The sequence below is a fragment of the Rattus norvegicus genome, chromosome 7, assembly GCF_036323735.1.
Source record: "Rattus norvegicus strain BN/NHsdMcwi chromosome 7, GRCr8, whole genome shotgun sequence".
Lineage (NCBI taxonomy): Eukaryota > Metazoa > Chordata > Mammalia > Rodentia > Muridae > Rattus > Rattus norvegicus.
In genome coordinates, this window is record NC_086025.1 from 124,141,623 (window position 1) to 124,162,537 (window position 20,915).

The 20,915-nt window shown below is 41.8% G+C and overlaps 1 protein-coding gene across 1 annotated transcript in view; it reads right to left on the reverse strand.

Moving 5' to 3' along the window:
• Window positions 1–974: 974 nt before the first annotated feature.
• Abcd2 (ATP binding cassette subfamily D member 2) overlaps window positions 975–20,915 on the reverse strand; it is a 48,606-nt gene continuing 28,665 nt past the window's right edge. The window contains exons 7-10 of the mRNA NM_033352.2: window positions 19,821–19,966; window positions 14,298–14,382; window positions 8,059–8,184; window positions 975–4,282 (exon numbers count right to left, since the gene is read on the reverse strand). Coding sequence (NP_203503.2) covers window positions 4,063–4,282; window positions 8,059–8,184; window positions 14,298–14,382; window positions 19,821–19,966 — 577 coding nt within the window. The 3' untranslated portion in view covers window positions 975–4,062. The remainder of the gene's footprint in view (window positions 4,283–8,058; window positions 8,185–14,297; window positions 14,383–19,820; window positions 19,967–20,915) is intronic.

Here is a 20,915-nt window from a genome sequence, read left to right on the forward strand (position 1 = left end):
CTTTTCTATTGCTGTGAGAAGACACCAGGACCAAGGTAACTAATAAAAGGATGTTTTTAATTAGAGGAATGCTTACAGTTTCAGAGACAAGTTTATAATCATCACAGAGGGAAGCATGACAACAGGCAGACAGGAAAGCAGGGGCTAGAGCAGTGACTAAGAACTTAAACATCTTATCTGATGAGACTAGGCCTGGTGTGTGGGATTTTTGAACCTTTAAACCCGCCCCCAGTGAGACAGCTCCTCGAATGAGGCCACACCCCCTAATCCTTCCAATACTGACCACCAACTAGAACCAAACATTCAGACCTAAGATCCTCAAGTCCTGGTGCGTGGACGGCAGAGAGGACCATCAGGTACCCACGGCGCTATTCTCCCCCACCGTCACAGTGATGCTCACCACGGAAAAATTCCTGTTCACCTTCATCCACACAGCTCAAGCTGACTGGAGGACAAGTGCTCCTGAAGTTTTTGCATTAAAGGGTGAGATCCCTTTGCACCAGGCAATAAGAAAACTCACCAGAAGTGAAGGGGATATGTGTATTTTTGTTTTTGTTTTTGTTTTTTTTTGTTTTTGTTTTTTTTTGTTTTGTTTTAAAAACACAGATCCATCTGCAAACTTTCATGTGGCAATATTTAAAGTTCACAGGCAGACTCTCAGCTGCTGTTCATGGAGTGGCGGCTCCGTGATGTGCCGGGCGTGGGGAAGCAATTCCACACTCAATCAGGGACACTTTGCTCAGAGTAATTATATCGGAGGCATCTCTTTACACAAATAATTTAATATCTGTTACCACATTCATCACAACTTAAAGCACGTAGCTTCCTCAGGGTTCCAATGTGTAACACGTCCTTTAGGCTACACAGTCAAAAACCTAGTCCAAGAAAAGGAGATTAAACTTCACCTTCCGCAAATACATACTTCTACTTGGGATTAGTGCCCCAGATTGAAAAAAAAAAACCAACACATTTGTTTATACCTTTATTGACACGCCAAAATTTGGGTCAAAAGTCAAATTGCTATCAAAGGAAAACTCTTCCCGTGTAAACATAGGGTGAACTGGGCTGGTTTTCAAGTACGATCACCGACCTTGTGACTCAAGAGGATTTTAGCAATTATCTCGTCTGTAAGAGTGAACACAGTGTGCTTGGGTGCTTGGCATACCATAGCATGCTCCAGAGATCGGATGTCACAATGCAGGTTTTGAGTTATTCCCCGAAATAATCGAACTCCATACATTTATGCCTTTTCTAAGGAAAAAAAAAGTAGTTTGACAGATGAAGCTATCCTTCGTCTTCCTTATTATTCTTTGTCCTAGTCAAAGAAGAGGTCTCAGTGGTCTTTGTGTTTTCACAAGTATGCCTGTCAGAGTATCAGCTCTGGTCTCCCGTGGGAGCACTTTGGAAAGAGTCAGATTATACACAACACAGATCCACATCGGGTTCTCCCTCTAAGAAGGAGGGTACTCTGGCTCAGAAGAGGCAGTTCAGAAAATCAGTAGTGGGGTTGGGGATTTAACTCAGTGGTAGAGCGCTTGCCTAGGAAGCGCAAGGCCCTGGGTTCGGTCCCCAGCTCTGGAAAAAAAAAAAAGAAAAAAAAAAAAGATATCCAGCATTAAATCAGTAGTTACCAAAAGGCTACTGGGAAACAGTTAGTTCTGAAACCTTAACGTTTAAATTTCGTGACTAGAGTTTTAGTACCGAATTCCAAACATCGTTGAACCCCCATCCACTGTGTAACGAGTCTTATTTATTTCGATCCAGCTCGCTGGTAACATCTACTAAATAAGGTCTAGTTCCGAATGTAGCATTGATGTTGGCATCTTTCGCAAAGCTTGAAAATGTAGGATATCAGGTCTTACATGGTTTATTTTAAGTCTGAAATGGTATAATTTCAAATGTGAACTTTCAATTTTCCTCTTGTGCTTGTCAGAGCTAATATAAGACCCTTGCTTCAAATGATTCTCCTTTAGCACTATAACCTGGGTAACTGCTAGCACGGTTGTTAAGAGATTAGTGAATTGTGTTTTTTTTTTTTTTAATTCAGTGTCAATTTCTGGTTTTATACTTTTGCTAAACCAAATATTTCATTAGTGTCCCACATTATTAGTAAGAAGTAGCAGTAACAGACAAATACAAAGGTACTGATTATGACCTTGTATTGTTTTGTGTAAGGTGGTCACAGTGATTGGTAATTCAAATTGTGTAGATTTTTGCGGAATTGAAAATGTGGAAATGCTGCAATTTCTCACGACCATCATTGTGAATGACTTCTAGGGGGTCTGTCTTCCAAACCGTCTGTTATCGAGAGTTAGTGTCTGCTAAAGCGCTGTCTGAATACAGAAACAAAACCTTAAGCCCCTAAAACTGTTCATCTCGGGTTTTCACATACCTCGTCATGTCTGAGAGAGGATGAGATTAAAGCATTAGTCGTGGTTTTGTACTCCAGATGCACTGTATTTCATATGATGTGAGGGTCTCTGTCATCTTCAGCAGCGTGAAGCTTACCGGAAGTGCAATGTACTGCCCTCCTGAGCGCTGGCACTGCAGACACTTCGGCATCAGGTGGGTGTGCACAGCCGAGCTGCGTTGACCAACGCCCATTGCATTTCTCACTCAATTTTCACTTCTCACAAACAGTAATTAAGTGATGGTAACATCAACATTGCCAGCTTTCAATATCCTTACTATCTTTCAGATTTATTGATTTTTAATGCTATGAATGTTTTGTCTGCATGTATGTGTGTATGAGGACTACATGTATGCAGGATCCCTGGAGTCTACATGTATGTCAGATCCCCTGGAGCTGGAATTAGACACACGTTTGAGCCACCATGTGGATGTTGGCAATGGAACTCAGGTCCCCTACAAGAGAAGCAACTGTCACTCTTCTATGCCTGAATAATATTTATTTATCTGCTTTAATTTTTTTCCCTTATGCCCTGCTTTGCCTACAACCATTTCTGGCCATCTGCCTGGTCCACATCGTTTTAAAACCGACATTATATCCCAGTTAAATTTAAGGGCCATTAGTGATGACAGCACTGGGTCTGGTGTGTGGGGGAGGGAGACCTTCATGATCGCTACAGCTCTTCCAAAATAAATCATGTGATTAAAGTAAATCTGTGTGTGTGTGTGTGTGTGTGTGTGTGTGTGTGCGCGCGCGCGCGTTTCAGAAGAAAAAGGAACAAAAACTTGTATGTCTTAAAAGATGGAGTAAGGTAAAATGAATGTAGGAACATAACTGTGATTTCCAGGATCCATATTTAGGGCAGCAATCAAGTTTCTAAAATGCCATTTTGGGCACCAGACAGACAGTATTTCTGGACAGAAACCGTACTAAATAGGACTGCAGAGTCAAGCGGTAGCCAGAACAAGTATCGTTCAGACCGTCCTCTTCTGTATGGGCAATTCTCTTTTTAAAACATAAAAGGGTTTTTTTTTTAAACACATACACACAATTTTTATTAATGTTAATTTCTGTATCTGTATTAAGATGCTCAAGGTATGAAAAAATTTAATACAGTACTTTATACTTGTCTAGCCGTGCTTGTTTTCAACCACTGTCATTCGGATACACCCTTTTCAGACTGAAACTATGTATCAAACAGCCTGCTACTTTGTACACAGTTTGAGTTGGCCCCTAGCAATGCTGACTATAGATTCCAGGTGTTGCACCTATTGTCCCCGTTACCTGGGTTGAAAGAGCCCTCAAAGGTCTAATTCCTGACATCGGCCCAGCTGGTGCCCCTGCTGTCTTGTTTTGGGGCATTCTCTCCTAGGAAGAACCACACACACTCTCCTAATCTAGAAACCCACTTTACAGGTGAGCTAGCCTCTCACGGGGCACTAACCTGAGTCATGACTAACTGCAACTAATTCGTTCGCTTTTTTTTTCATTGGAAAAAGTTATCATATTTCCTCGATGCTGAAATCATACAAAATACTTTTTTTTTTTTTGCTGGCTTGCTTTCTCTTCACTTAGCTTAACATACTGCATGCAGTAAAGAAAGAGTCTCTGAGGCATCACCTAGAAGTTAACTTAAAACATGTCAAGGTCAGTTAGGATGTGTCCTCTGCAGTTTGGATCGTTTTCAGCACCGAGTCTTCCCCCAAAATTTTGCACAGTTCATTGAGTCTCTGCTGCATTTTGGGAATTCCAGCGAGCTGCGACTCCAACTTCTGTTTCTCCTCGCTTAACGTTAAGCGGATAGCAGTGTCCAACTGTTCAAAGCGCCAACCTCCTTCGCCATCGAATTGCAATAGGTGGGTGTGGTATTTCCTGTGTAATTAAAACAAAGTGTTATTCGTCATAATCTTAAAAGTCATTTTAGCTATAGAACGTTCTAGCTGATGCTCAAAGGCAAATTTTAGTAAATGTGGCTAATTGACATCTGAGTTCTAATGTTACCTCAGGTGAACAGTGGAATTGCTAAAGTCTAAAGTCTCTCATCTTTAAGAAATTCTTGATGTTCCTGAATTTGCTTAATATTTTGAGTACATATAATTTACAAAGGAAGACTATTTTTTTAAAAAGAGAATTACTTTATTTATATATAAGCACACTATAGCTGTCTTCAGACACATCAGAAGAGGGCATCAGATCTCTTTACAGATGGTTGTGAGCCACCATGTGGTTGCTGGGATTTGAACTCATGACCTCTGGAAGAGCAGTCAGTGCTCTTAACCATTAAGCCATCTCTCCAGCCCCAGCAAGACCATTCTTGTTTTAATTTACCCCCATAATTATCTTCTGAATAAATATGTGTTCTGAATAAATAATGAAGTGTAGTTAGAACAGAAGTAAGGACAGGGAATTGAGGAAAAAAGACCACACCAAGAAAAACAAAGGGAAGTAAAGCAACCACCAGCTCTACGTAACACCGCCCTCTGGGACGGATTCTACTTCAGTGCAACTTTCTCGGTAATAATAATGTAGAATCATTTTTACAAGACTGCCCGCAGGAGTCTTTTAGAAACAGCCCCTACTGCCACATAGATCTCTTCTCTCATGGTTCAGCTACCTAGGAGCTGCGTAGAGGAACAGAACTGAAAGATGGGAGGGAATCCATCCTTGTCTTACGGGAAGCCCAGGCCACCAGCAGAGGATTATGGGATGGTTGGATAGACCGTGGCTGGCAGAGTTGATCCAGTCGTGAGCCACTGTCCAGGGTCACTTAGATCGACTGGCTCATGATTATCCACATTTTCCGTCTTCAGTCTTTCATCTTCAAGTAGTTGTTATTTATTATGAACAGTCAGCTTTCTCAATCAGCTTCTACCCTCTATGCGGAGGTGAGCTGCTTAGCCTTCAATAAACAGGCCACCATCCTTATAACCACAGAGGTTAGGTATAGAGCGGTGGGTCAGTCAGGGAGGAAAAGAACTCCCAAAGAAGGGGAAATAGAATAGATAGTTATGGGTAGATGAAAGGGCTGGAATGAGAGGGCTAATGGGGGGTTGGGGGGAGAGGAAGATAAAGCAGGGAAGACGCGGAGAGACAGGTAAGACTAAGGGACATTTGAGGGCTATCGGAAGCTATCACTAGACATTTCCTAAAATATATACACATATAGAAAAGGAAATTTGAATGGAATCACCACGTAATGTTGGAGACAAAGCCTCCGTATTGATGTCACTTGTCACCAAATGAAACCTCCAGCACCAGGGACGGGATACCTATAATTGAGTTGTTGTACAAAGGGGCCCCGTGAAAACCCCCAAACAACCCCGGGTAAGCCTGTTAGTTGCTTGCCACAAACTGATTGTGAAGCCCTGTTGCTGAGGACAACACCTGCCTAACTCATTACCCATGGAGATGTCTGGCGAGTGCCTACCTGGAGGGTTCATCGCTACTGACTAGAGTTCATGTCACGGAACTGGAAAGTACCCTGCACATCACCAGAGGAGGCAGGTAAATACCAACCCAGCAATGAAACGTGCACCACTATAAACGCCACACAACGGTCACCTGCCTGCCGCTGCCATAGTAGCACAAAATAATCAACTATTACCTGGTTGAATTTAAGGTCCACACCACGATACGGAACCCGTACCAGCACGGTTTGGTTGTCCAAGAACCTAACACCAGGTAGGCCATGACCTAAAGTTAAATCGAATGCTGCTGTTCTGCTAAAGGAACTAGCAATAAAGCGACTCCTATCGTGTTCTGTTGTATTCGTAAATCAGCACTGTGCTCGGCCAGAATCAGAGAAGCTTCCTCCTGCAGTCGACGGGAACAAATGCGGAGACCCGCAGCTAGACAATACGTGGAGAGTATGAGCCCTCGGAACCCGTAATCCTATATGGGATGTCTCCATCAAATGCCTCCCCGTCAGGGCCAGAGCAGCCTTGTAGAGAAGAATGGTGAAAGAACTAAGGAGCCAGAGGGGAAGGAGAGCTCCTAGGAAACGAGGCCTTGTAGATACTGCAGAACTGATGCACACTGAACTCAGAGACTGTGGTAGCATGCACAGGGCCTGCACGGGAGGGGTAAGCCATGGTAGGGTTCCGGTGCTGAGGGGGGAGTAGACACAAACCACCATCCCTCACCAAGAAGCTAGATCCAATCAAGAACCACTGGCAAATAAAAAATATTTTTCTCGAACCTCACCTCACCACCGCTGATATAAACCACACTTTAGGGCAGGCCCTGTGGGCAGCAACAGATGGCCAACACAAACCAGACTCAATGGCATTTCTGGAGGTTTTTGTGTCCCATAATGCTTTGTCTGGGTAGTTCTTTTTAAACCTTACAGGTCTTATGTATTATTGCTTCTGATGTTGTGATTGTATGGGATTATTGTATGAGCAAAAGTGTGTGTTTACTTTTGTATGTAGTTTTTTTCTTTGGTTCTTTTTCCTGTTTGTTTGCTTGCCTGTTGTTATTGCTATGCCTGTTGGTTTTTCTAATGAGAGAGAGAGAGAGAGAGAGAGAGAGAGAGAGAGAGAGAGAGAGAGGAGGAAGAGGAAGAGGAGGAGAGAAGAGAAGAGAAGAGAAGAGAAGAGAAGGAAGAGAGAGAGAGGAAGGAGGAGGAGGGAGAGGAGGAGGAGGAGAGAAGAGAAGAGAAGAGAAAGAGAGAGAGGGAGGGAGGGAGGGAGGAGGAGAAGAGGAGAGAGAGAGAGAGAGAGAGAGAGGGAGGATGTGAATTGGGTGGGTAGGGAAATGAGAATGTGGCAGGAGTTGGGTAGAGGGGAACCCTGGTCAGAATATATTGTATGAAAAAACATATACAATAATAAAAATATACACTGGAAAATACTGACATACATATATATACATATATATATATATATATATATATATAGTATTTATATAGCAAGCTGAAGAATACAAAATAAAAAAACAAAACAAAAGCCCCCTAACCCTATCACTAAACTATGGAAGCCAGGAACAGTGAGATGGCTCAGTGGGTTAAAGGTACTTGCTGAGTGGGTCGTTCCCCTTTAAGAAGATGGATGGCACTGTTTATGATGTCTGCCATCTCCACTGATTCGTCACCATCGTATAAATGGTTATGAGAGATTTAATGCCTGCTCCTACCAGGTTCTTTTTTATTTTCTTAAAACAAACAACAAAAAATAAACTTTATTATTATTATTATTATTATTATTATTTTATTATTTTTTATTTCCTATGATTCCTTTAACTTGATAATTTTAGAAATACTAAGTTATAGAATTTTAACATTCACCCCCACCACTGCATTTTAAAGTAAATATTAAAAGAATTTTGTAATCATACCCTAACCATAACCCACTCTATAATCTTTCACAGTACATTCTAGTGTTATGATAAATAGTTTTTAGTACGGATCAACCATCGGATTCTCTCATAGCTTTTCAAAATGACTAGAAGGTGATGTTCGTTTCCACATAACGCATTAAGGCTACCTTAGGCCAGAGGGAGTTAAAATATTAGGAGGAACATCAGAGAAATACAGGTAGAAAACAAATGAAATGTTTTATATTCTACACAGAAAAGTTTAGCAACGTTATCTTTTAAGAAGAAGAAGAGACAACACGTCCCTCCCAGAGGAGGCTGCCGTGGGCACCTACCACAGAGAAGGCCTGTGCGTTATAGACAGTAAGGAAATGCCAGCCCCGATAGCAGCCTGAAATATCTTTCCTTCCACGTCAATGCTCACAGCACTGGTGCACTCGTCCAGCAATGCGTACTTCGGTCTGAAAAGAAGAGGGAAATAACTGAGTGAACCTGCCCTGGAACTGTGTCTTTCTTCGGACAACCGTTGTACCCTGACAACTTTGGAGGGGCTGAGAAAAATGTGGCAATACTCAGGTTGGTAATTGGTAAAGCAAAAAGCAGCTGTTTTCTTACTCCGCTTGGCCAGCAACCCAGCCTAGCTTAGTCGACAAGTCTAAAGTCGATGTGAACACCGTCATTGGATGTTTTCATTTTAGTTTTGAAGATTAGTTTCCAAGTATTCCAAGGCAGTTTTCACCATGAAATTAATTTTATTTCTATAGTTTGATTTTTTTGAGATTCTAATATAATTATATCATATAATTTCCCCTTCCCACACCCTCTCGTGTACCCCACCTTGTGCTATTTTCAAATTCATGGCCTCCAAAAACAAATTAATAGAAAGCTCTCATTTTACATAAATGATTTCTTAGCCTCCTAAGTTCTTTTTCCTAACATGCGTTTGTTTATTAATGGGATCCCGTTACCTGTTCTGGAGACAGAGCTGAAGGCTGACAGATACAAGAGCTAACGACATCTCTGTCACCCCATGCACTTCCCCGAAGACAATGGTGAAGAACTAGCTCTGGGGGTTGGTTATTCTGTATCGAATATTGCTTTTCTGCGTGATAATTATTGATTGTGACTTGATTTGAACAGAGAAGGCGAAGAAAAGTATGCAAGAGAAAGATGTAATAAATCCTTCTCTTTGCATAAAGCTCTTCTCCTTGCCGTTCATCGAACTTTGTGCCTTCCTTTTTAGAGCGCTTTGAGCGAAAGAAGATTTTTGAAAAAAAAATGTATATTTTATTTTCTGTTGTCATAGCAACTTGTAAGGAATGTAAGCTGAGTCATACGCTTTTGTTTCCTTGGCAGGGCTAGGCTGTGGGTGTGTGTGTGTGTGTGTGTGTGTGTGTGTGTGTGTGTGTGTGTAAATATACCAAACAACACAGCTGGGATTGGGCACTTGTAAAACTAACACTTACAGTGTTAAATAACATCATCTCCTAGACCTTTGGTCCTTTTTCTCCCTCTCGACGAATCACAAATAGTGTAGGATATGTGAAGGAAGAAACCTAACCCCTCAAGAAAGGATTTTCCTGGTCATTCTTTAAATGTTAGAATTGTAAGGATCTCACAGAGCACATTCTACTGTAACGCTTCCTATAATTTCTGACCGGAGTTCTCTGCTGTCGCCAGCTCAGATTTTTCCTATCAAAGCTTCTGTGTTATAATCTCACTGTCATAACTGCACTGACCCCCGAGAGCAAGGGAAGAGGCAGTTACTCAACATTACTCTTTTCCTTCACTGGCTTTAACTTTCTAATTTATTTGATTCATTTGCAAAATGAGTTTACTATTTGCTTGTCCTTGATCTCACAGAATTCACTTAATTTTCACTCCTTGTTATGGTAATACCTAATACATTTTACTGATTAGTTCAATACGTGAAACATTGGGTTAAAATCCTTTCTTTACGCATGTCTCTTGTTCTCATTGAAGGGCTTGTCTTATTGACACAGAGGCACGGAAAAATGGTCACATTTGCAGCTCACTGCAGCACACCTCGCAGGCTGTGTTGCTGATCATATTACTGAGTATTTATGGACGAAACCCAAGCCAGCTCACAGAGATGGGCTAACAGCTGGTCCGAACTGTCAAGCTACAGTGTGCCCTTGCGTCTCCTTGGAGCGAGCATTTCAAAGCTCAGCATGAAAAAATCCAGAGTTGGTAGAATTTGGTTCATTTTTTTTTAATGTACCCTCTATCCTTAGACTAACAATGTAAGCTTATTATTAGTAATACATATATTAAGACATTACTAAGACAACTAACATTTCTCACTAAAATCCACAGCTGTACACAAAACAATATAGTGTATGACTTCGCTTACATGAGACAGTAAAGAAGATAAACCAATAAGAGCAGAAGTGGGTGTATGTAGAACATGAGTGAAAAGGGAACTGAGACCCTTTCTCCAGGTAATAGAAACATTCTCTATCTTGGTTGAGATGTTGGGTGAGGCGAACATTATGTCACTTAATGTCCCTACATTGTAACAACTTATTGAATCAGATACTTAAAATGTACTTAGTATATAATTATTATAATGATGGTAAACTCTAGCCAAGCATCATATAACAACAAAGAGAGGCATAGATAGCATGTGAAACATATAAGCATAAGGGATATATAAGCTATAAATTATGAGAACAATTAAGATGACAGCCAGCTGTGTGCAGCAAGACCAGGAAGAAATTTCTTCAAAATGTTAACATTGTCTCCTGACAGCTAATGGGATAGGAAGTTTTAAATTCTTTTTACTTATCTGCGTTTCTTAAGGAAACATATAATTAAGGTGTGTTCTGTTGATAATAAACAATATGTGCTATGATCTCATGAAAAAGGCTTGGACCTAAATCTAACCAATCATTTTGCTCTGATTGCCTGCCTTTAAGAAAAAAAAAATGGAAGTTAGAAGAATGAGATTATAAGCCAATAGACCAACCTAAAATGTGCCCCACCCTAAATGACAAAAGTCAGTAATACGAAATGTGAGCTAGAAAAAAAAAATGGCTCATCTGGTAGAGCTTCCGGCTGGCAAGTCTGACAGCAGTAGTTTGATCCCAGAACTCACAAGGTAAAAGGAGAGAGTGTATTTCTTGCAAATTGTTCTTATAGTCAGGTGGGACACATATACACATATGCACATATGCACACATGCACAAACGCATGTACACATACACACTGAGAATATATATGGGTGAAAGGATGGACAGATAGATGATGGATAGACAAATGATATACATGTGATAAATAATAGGTGGGTAGGATAGACGCATAGATAGATAAGTGACAGATTCACAGGTAGACGCATAGACAGATAGATAAAATGTAATAATAAAATTAGGCTGAGGCAGGAGGGAGCAAAGATCGGACCTTTAAAGATTACAATGTAATTGAGAGAACAACAAAATTCAACACTTAGCCCCCTGTAGTGCAACATACTACCATCTCAGCTCTCAGGAGAGAATTTCAGACCATCTTTGACTGTGGCAAGATCTTTTCTTTATCTGTAAAACCGATTTTTGTGTTGAATAGATAGGTATAGAAAGGGTTTTAGACCACAAGAGAAACTTAGGCATTAAGTGAGGCTGAAAACTTATTCCAGAGAAGAGGAGTAGAAACAGAAAGGATGGATGAGAACAGTGTCTGGATTTACTCCTTAGTGCTTTTGCTTAGAAATTCTTGAAGTCTATGAAGCTGAAGTCACAGAGAAAAGATTTATAAAAATTATTTCTTGTCATCTACTAGATTGTAGGTTGATGTCCTTATGCAAGTGAAGGCAGACACAAGAAAAGAAAAAACGAGGCCTGTCATTGGATGAGAAGAAAGGGGTGCGGGAGCAGTTTTAGAAGGGAAGGGAGGAGCAGAAAGGGAGAAGCACCAAGGAGGCAGACGATCCTTGCCATGCATCTCTCCATAGATACAGGTTGTTATGAATGCTTCTTAAGGGATGGACTTCTATAGGCATATTTATCTTATGTAGGTGGGCGGTTTATATCCTTATCAATTGGTTGTAAGGTAATTGTGTGGATTGTTATTGTACATTGATCATTTAACACATAAATCTTGTTGTTGGCTTACAGTTTGTTGAGTCATGACTTAACTGGGTTGTTGGGAGGGTGAGCAGGGTCCGTGACAGGAAGCCATGCTAGGCTATAGAATGCTTGGGGCTGGTGTGGTGTGGGGTCATGCTAGTGGAACGTGATGTGTGTGTCAGGCTTGGTAATCACCCGCCAAGGGGACAGTGTTTGGAACTGGCTGACAGAGAAAAGGCTAGAGCGTGTGGATCCTTGAGGAGTGGGAACTTGCAGAACTGGTCGTGTGCTTTTTTTAATTATACCACAAGACTGGAGGTCTCTTTAGATTCCATTTCGCCATTGTTGGGCATTTCAGGTAAGGTCACCCCATTGAGTCCTGGGATCCTTCCACATTTCAGGTCTCTGGGACTTTCTAGAGGTTCCCCCACCCCTGGCAGCTGCATATTTCCGTTCATTCTCCTCTGGGCTTCTCTCCTGTCTTCCCCTCACCCCCCCCACCTGATCCTGTCCCCCTTTCCTCATCCTCCGATCTCCCATCTAGGACCATCGCTCCCTCCGTTTCCCGTGATATTTCTTTCCCCCTTCTAAGTGGGATTGAAGCGTCCACACTTGGGCCTCCCTTCTTGTCAAACTTCTTATGGGCTGTGGGTTCTAGCAACAGTAATCTGTACTCTTCAGCTAATAACCTCTCATCAGTGAGTACAAACCATGAATGTCCTTTTGGGTCTGCGTTGCCTCAAGACAGGGCCCCCCCAGTGGACAGGAGCCACCTACCCATCTTCAAAAATTTTGACCCAGAATTGTTCCTGTTTAAAGAAATGCAGGGACAAAAATGGAGCAGAGACTAGGAAAGGCCGCCTAGTAACTAGACCAACTTAGGATCCATAGCATGGGTGGGCACCAAACCCTGACATGGTTTACTGATGCCATGTTGTGCTTGCAGACAGGAGCCTAGCATGGCTGTACCAGCAGCTGACTAAGACAGATGCAGATACTCACAGTCAAGCATTGGACTGAGGTTGGGGTCCCCAGGGAAGAGTTAGGGGAAGGACCTGAAGGACTTGAAGGGGATGCAACCCCTTAGGAGGACCAACAGTGTCAACTAACTGGTCTACCTGGCAGCTCCCAGAGACTAAGACAACAACCAAAGAACATACACGGGCTGGTCCGAGGCTCCCAGCGCATGTGTAGTAGAGGACTGCAATGTCTGGCCTCAGTGGGAGAGCATATGTCTAATCCTGTAGAGACTTGGAAGGAGGATGAAGAGTATCCTCTCAGAGGCGAAGACGAGGTGATGGGGGTGTGTGTGTGAAAAACTCTAGGAGGGTGAACTGGGAGGGGCAACATTTGGATACAGATAAATAAAATAATTAATTAAAATTATTTCTTGCATCTCGATTTTTCTGAGTTCACTGAGATGTGTGAGCACATTCTTTTTCTTTTCTCTTTCCTTCTTTCTTTCTTCCTTTTTTTTTTTTTTTTTTTTTTTTTTTTACTAATTTTAACTCTAAACAGTTGAGGAAGGAAAAGTAGATTAAGAGACTACTTAAACTTGAATTAGATCCACCTGAATAATCATGTTTTATTTATAATTATAATGTATAACATATAAAATAATGTATTTGAGGTATGATTATTGATAATATATTTCAGCGAGTCTGATTTAGATCCAATTTAACAATTCAGAGAAATTCCCAAATGGGCAGCCACTGGTTTAACCAGTGACGCTGAGGTTACATATTCTTCACGTTTTAAACCTAGTGAAAATCCTATCTCAACCTTTAGAACACATGGAAATTTAATCTAGCACTCCAAATAGTCTTTTATCTACGTTACCCAATGGAAAGCACCTAAAAAACTAAAACACCTGGGGAATCTACTACAATAAAACGTAAGCAAACCTAAAAGTAAAGATTTTATACAACTCTCCTAAGATACATTTTTTTAAACATGCCATCCAGTCCCCCGTCTTCTCCTATCTTTGGTTTTAAAAATGCTTCGAGGATTTATTGATTCGCTGTCATTTACTTGTACGTGTGTGAGCATGTGTGTGTGAGCGCGTGTGTGGTGTGTGCACCACGGTGTGTGTGGAAGGCAGAGGACAATGTGCAGTAGATGTTGAGTCCCTTTCCACCACATGGGTCTAGGGCAGGGGTTCCCAACCTGTGGGCTGTGATCCCCGTCGGGGGGGGGGGGTCACATATCAGATACTTACATTATGATTAATAACAGAAGCAAAATCACAGTTTTGAAGCAGCAACGCAATGATTTTATAGTTGGGGGTCACCACAGCATGAGGAACTACTGTATCGGGTGGCAACACGAGGAAGGTCTAGGGGCTCACTGGTGGGAGCATCTCTAACCACTGAGCATCTGTCCAGTCTCCCGGTCAGTTGTTATCTAACCTAAGACGAGACTGCCTCGTCCTGCTGAGTACTGTCTTGTTCTATCAGTAATGACTATGGGTTCCCTGAACGCAGCACACTTACTTATGGTAAAACATCCGTGCCATCCCCATTCTCTGTTTCTCCCCTCCTGAAAGGACATCTTTCCAATCCATGACTGCATCCCATCCTGGAAAGTAAAAACAGACAGACAAACAACTAAACATACAGGTTGCAGAGACTCGTTGACTTGTCACCACATCTACTCTGGACGAGTGATTCCTGGCCTGCTTTGATTGGAAACAGGAGGGGCCCTGTGTTCCGTAGAGCAGGTGGCCAGCCTTGAGAGCCATGTGTCTGAGTATTTTAGTTTAAATATGATAGTAATTCCTCACACGGATAGACGTCTTGAAAGAGTTGTAAGCATTGGCACCGATGAAGTGTGTTTGTTACTCAGTCTGTTCAAAGGGTTGGTGAGCGTATGCTGATTTTTTTGAGGGCAGTGGGAGAGAAGATCTAATAATTTGCATAGGACGATTGCCAAGTCCCAAAACCGTGTGGGAGGAACTAGGTTAAACGGTTCCCACAAGCCTGGTACTTTATGCAAGTCTTCATTATTCCACAGCTTACGAGATAGCGGCCTTTATTTGCGTTTTACAAGTGGGTGATCCAAAAACTCACGGAGAAATAGAAACATCTGAGTTACACTTGTCTCTCAGAGCTAGGATCTAGGTTTATTTGATGTTTTCACAGCTTATGCAGCCCTATCTCTTAGAACATTTTAATGACTGATTGCTTAATGTCACTTTGCAAGGCAAGCATATGTATCTATATGACTATCTCGCTATCCTAATGTGAAAACAGGACCAGAAACATTTAAAGGAGAACCCAAGTTTCAGAACAGCATATACCATAGCCGTGCTTCTGAAAATGCAGAGACACACATACCAGGCACACATCTGATAGTTCTAAGTTAACACTTCTGTAATAGCTGAAAAAATTTAAATGACTATCTTACATAATTGACTTGAAAAGATGACTTGAGAACAAAACCACAGCTCCATTTTTGCAGACTCCAATTTTCAGAGGAGGAAAAAAATGACTGCCCACACTGGACAAACATTAAAGGCAACATTTCCACAGCTTTGGTGCTCTGGCTTTAATTCTCCCATTGGAGGAAGACCACGCTCCACACACCCACCTTCTCCCTTACCTGTATCATTATTAACCTATCTAAGTAAACCTGGCTTTAGGTACAGGAAGACACAGAATCTTTGTTTTATTACCATGGGTGCCTGAGAAAAACAAATGATCAGATCAATTACTTAATTCTTTTGTGGATTAAAAGAACATGGGTTTATCTTTTAGAATGCAAAAGGTCAGCCAGCACCTTCGACAGAATAACGTATGTTGTTAAATCAGGAGTTATCTTTATGGTTTCTTTCTTTGGGAATTATTATAAAATTTGCCGCATAGTTTAGAACATGAAAAATTAAACCAGGCTCAGTGTAACATGCCTGCAATCCTGGGGCAGGAGCAGGAGGATCACGCCAGCCTGGGCTATGCCGTGATACTCTGTTTCGAAAGAAAAAAAGAGCCTGGATTTATGAATAAGAAGCTAAACAAAGTAGGAAGATGAAAATTAGAGAGAAAAAGGATGGGTAGGATATTTTTAAGGATACATCTTATGTTATTTTTAAAATTTGAAGAAGTCTGGAAGTGATCTGTGTTCCAAAAGTTACAACGGAACTACAATAAAAGTAACATATTTGAAGTAAATGCAGGGCGAGAAAGGAGGAGTTAGAGGAGGTGAGAGAAACGAGAGAGAAGAAGACATAATACAGAAAGCCAGAGGCTCCCAGGACCAGTGGGGATGACATCAGCTGAAATACCCAACGAAGGAGAGAGAGAGAGAGAGAGCCTCTAGAGACGTATCCAGAGGTTAAGCACTGCCCCTGGATGAGGGATGGGGCCACCCACCCATATCCAAAATTTTAACCCAGAATTGCTCCTGTCTAAAAGAAATAAGGGAACAAAGAGTGGAGCAGAGACTGAAGGAAAGGCCATCCAGAGACTGCCTCACCTGGGGATCCACCCATATGCAGCCACCAAACCCAGACACTATTGCTGATTCCAAGAAGAGCTTGCTGACAGGAGCCTGGTATGGCTGTCTCCTGAGAGGCTCTGCCTGAGTCTGACAAATGCAGTGCTGATGCCCACAGTCAACCATCGGACTGAGCACCGGGACCCCAGCGGAGGAGTTAGGGGAAGGACTGAAGGAGCTGAAGGGGTTTGCAGCCCCATAGGAAGAACAACGATATCAACCAATCAGACCTCCCCTCTCCCAGAGCTCCCGGGGACTAAACCACCAACCGAAGAGTACACATGGAGTGACCCATGATGCCAGCTGCATATGTAGCAGAGGATGGCCTTGTCAGGCATCAATGGGAGGAGAGGCTCTTGGTCCCGTGAAGACTCAATGCTCCAGTGTAGGGGAGTGCTTAGGGCGGGGAGGTGGGAGAGGGTGGGTGAGTGGGGGAGCATCGTCATAGAAGCAGGGGGAGACGGGATGGGATGGGGGGGTTGCAGAGGGGAAACCAGGAAAGGGGATAACATTTGAAATGTAAATAAAAATCCAATACAAATATATCAAATAAAAAAACAAAAGACACAATAAATACCAGGACTGTGGTTAAGAAAGAGCACATACTGCCCTTGCACAGGACCTGAGTTTGGATCCTAGCACCCATGTTAAGTGGCCCGCAGCCACCTGTAACGCCAGCTCCAAGTGATCCAACACTTGGCCTCCCCAGGTACCTTACCTCCTTACATACATACAACTGATGAGTAATTTTTTAAAAAAATAAAATTAATACAGTAGAATCTGGAGTGAAAGGCCTTAACATCATCTGATGACGTTGGGTTGATCTCTTTAGAGGGAATATTGTTCGACATTATTTAAAGATAGATCTTTATATGGCTATATTGAAACTTAAAAATGCTGGCTTGCCTCTGGGAAAAAGAAAATTTGAAACAATACTTTCCTGTGGCCCAACTTTACAGTAATTATGAAATGCAACTGATGAGGATGCTGAGGACCGCGCTGCTGAGGACGGCGCTGGTGGGAACGGTCTGTTCCCTGCGCTGAGAACAGGGCACGAGAGAAAAGTCTTTTTCAGTCAAAGGAAGGTTAACTTTTACCTATTTTTATTCACTGCACCCTTTGTTCTACTGAACCTCGAGGGTTCCATCAGCAGCCCTGGCAACACCCACCATGCTTGATGCTCATTTACGGAGCCCAAGACAGCTAACCGGAAAAGCCTTTCCCTGCTTCCTGAGCCTGCGTACAGTTCCCGGCTGTGTCTCTTTGTACCTGTTTTATTTTTTCCCTACTTTGGAACCTGTTTATGGGAATAAGACGTAGTTATTTTCCCATTTCAGCTAATCTACATAATTCCAACAGGCTTCTTCCAAAGGAAGCCGTAGACTGGGAATTGGAAGTATTTACCCCCCGCACCGCTTAGATGCTTTGGTTTTAGAAATTGAGTAAAACTAGTTCCTTAGGAAAGAAGTGTCTGTGTGAAATTAATAGTCCTGATGTCTGAAAAGCTAGGAGACAAAAAGCACATGAGAACACAGGCTGTGACTACTGTTAAGTCTTTCAGACTTAGACCTGTGTTTCAGTTCTGTCCCACCTGCTATGTGGGAACAGGCGTGCAGGGAGCGCCCCGATTTAACCTGTGTAATGGAGACACCCAAGCATCATGAACGGGCTTCCATGAACACTGAACAGAATGATATACAATTGTTTGTACGTGATGTATTCTGTGCGGTAAAACTCAACAAACTGTAACCATTCCTATATTACTAAGGTCCAGAGACTCCTTTCTTTGTGGGAAAAAGAACAAATGAAGTTTGTTATGTGTCCAAAGCAAGGAGGTATAGAACTCTAGGCTTGGCACATCTTAAAAATAGTTCTACAATGTCATGACTAAAAAAAAAATTGAGTATTTCATGTTTATTTTAAATTTCTATTTGGATTACTGGATTCCAAACTCAATTAATCTTCCCATAGTATGTAGACCTTATACTGTCAAGGTCTTTTGAAACCGAGAAGGCATTGGCCACGTGACACGAAAGGAAAAATCTGCTTCCCTCCAAGTGCAGACGCTGTTAAGAGAAATGTAGAGATGTCTTTCCTGCCTGCTTCATTTGCTTACTGTAAGGATCAGGGTCATGGTTCATGTGTGCTTGGTATGCATGAGCCCTCACAGTAAACGCTACACGTATAGATAGCGTTATTTACATATTCACAGACACGCTAAAAAATATATTTCCATCTTACCATTGAGGATGCAGAAAGCAGTGCTAATTAGGATTTGACTCTGAGTCCAAAGCCGATATTCATAAGCACCTACTGTACTTTTTTTTTCCCCTCAAAATAATTTAATTAGGCTGGGAAACAGAGCATGAGATCCATACATGCACAGATCAACCTAGAACTCTGGCTTGCTCTTTAGGTAGTTTTCTGTGCTATAAAATCATGTGACTTATCGATACATTTGAAAGCACAACTATTAGGAAATAATTGGAGCGAAAGCTCCTATGGTATGCATAGTCCCACTCTTTCCTATATGTCTTGTGCTAAAGGAACCTACAACAAAGGTCTGTGTTCTGTAATTTCTAATTTGTGGTCTAAATAGGTCTGTGGATGTTTGCGCGCATGCGTGCCTGCATGTGTGCGTGTGTGTGTGTGTGTGTGTGTGTGTGTGTATTAGAAAGATTGTGGGACTAAAAACAAACAAGTTGTGTGAGAGCCACTTCCAAATATTCCGTTTGATGTAACCTGAGAGAGCTGGCAAGCACATGGTTCATCGCAGACTTCACATACATCTAGCAAGCACGTCAGTGAACTCAGGACACTTGTGCATTTAAATACCAAGGTCTTTAGACGCTACATGTGGTGTTATGGTTACTCAGTAAGAGGACTGTAGTGTGCTGTATTAAACACAATTTAAGCAAAACCAAGATATCAATAATGGGAAAAAATCATAAACCTCTACTTATATGATTACGGTCTAATAATGTCTATTCAAATGAAACCACAGGCTTCATAGACACTTGGGACAGTCATCACAACTGTCAGCTTGACTAGAGTTAGTCACCCGTTGTGGAAGTCGTCTGTGTGTCTTAGTGAGGGCGCTTCCAGCGAGGAAAGACCGACAGAGAAGAATTGGCTTAAAGTTAAGCCCAAGAAGGACAAAGGAGGAGAAAGAGAAAGCCAGCTCTGGTGAGAGCATCGTGCATCCTCGACACCATGACAATCTGACACCTACGAACCATTAGCGAAAGGGGAGGTCAACCCGTAGGCTGCTTCCGTTGGGTATCTGGTAACCAATACCAAACAGAAGTTTATTGATTCAATTAATTGATTTCTTTTTGAGACAAGTTTCGATGTGACCTGGACTAGTCTCAAACTTGCCGCAGAGGGGACGGTGACTTTGAGTTCCTGCTCCTCTTCTCTCTGTGTCCCAAGTGCTAAGAAGACTGGTACACACCATCACACACAGCCCAAACTCGCTTAGTATAGAAAGCTGAACCACATTTAAGATTAATGACGCATTCTACCTCCTTCTCTTTGGACTATGTGGTAGAGGTGGACGCTGTGCAGAATATGCTCTAGGTCTCGGTCTGTATAACCTTTCTCATGCATGTCATCCACCGAGTCAGGATAAATGACTTGATCCCGAAGACTTCCAAGAGACATGTACGGCCTATGAAACACCAAGCACATGTGAATCCTAGTGTAAAGGTTATGTTAACTTATCCAGAGTGACATTCTGATGTCTGGAACACACATTTAAATTATATCATTTAAATTATAGGATTATATTATGTTTCCCAGACGCACTTCAAAAATAATACCTGCTTTATGGAAAAAAATACTGCGATATACATGCAGGAAAGTTTTGAAACCATTTGATATCTTCTATAAAAATATTTTGTTTCACCATCGTGATGGCTATTCTTGGTTGTCATTTAAATCCGGAACTAACTAAAACTCAAGAGTCTGGGTGCAGCAGTGAGGAACTTCTGTTCGTGAGTAAACCATGTGAAGTGGGAAGACAGACTTTCAATCTTGATCTCTGAGGTGGGAAGAGCCAGCTTTAATTTGGGCTAGACCTTCTGGTGACAGCCTATATAAAGGACAGGGGAGGAGGGAGCGTCCTTCTTTGCCTGCTTGCTCTCTCCTCACTAGCAAGTCCATTTCTTCACTGGCATTAGAGACTACATCTTTAGGATTCCAGTGTATACTGAAGACCAGCTGAGACATCCAGTCTTGTAGACTGAACAACTGGATTACTGAACTTTCTGTTGGTAGACAGCCATTGTTGGACTAGGTAGACCACAGCCTGTATACCACTGTAATAAATCCTTCATATATATATATATACACATACTTTAATTGAATCATTTTCCTAATTAAATCAATATCTCTATCAATCTCTCTCTACCTATTTCTTATCTATCTGTCTGTCTGTCTGTCTGTCTGTCTATGTTCCATTAGTTTTGTTCATCTAGAAAACCTGGACAAATACATATGCTTGATAGCAACTGTTTCTGAACATCCAAAATTATTTGCACTAAACATAAAACCTGGAGTTTTGACAGTCATGTAACCAAATAAACTAAAAGGCAAGATATTAATAAGAAAATATAAAT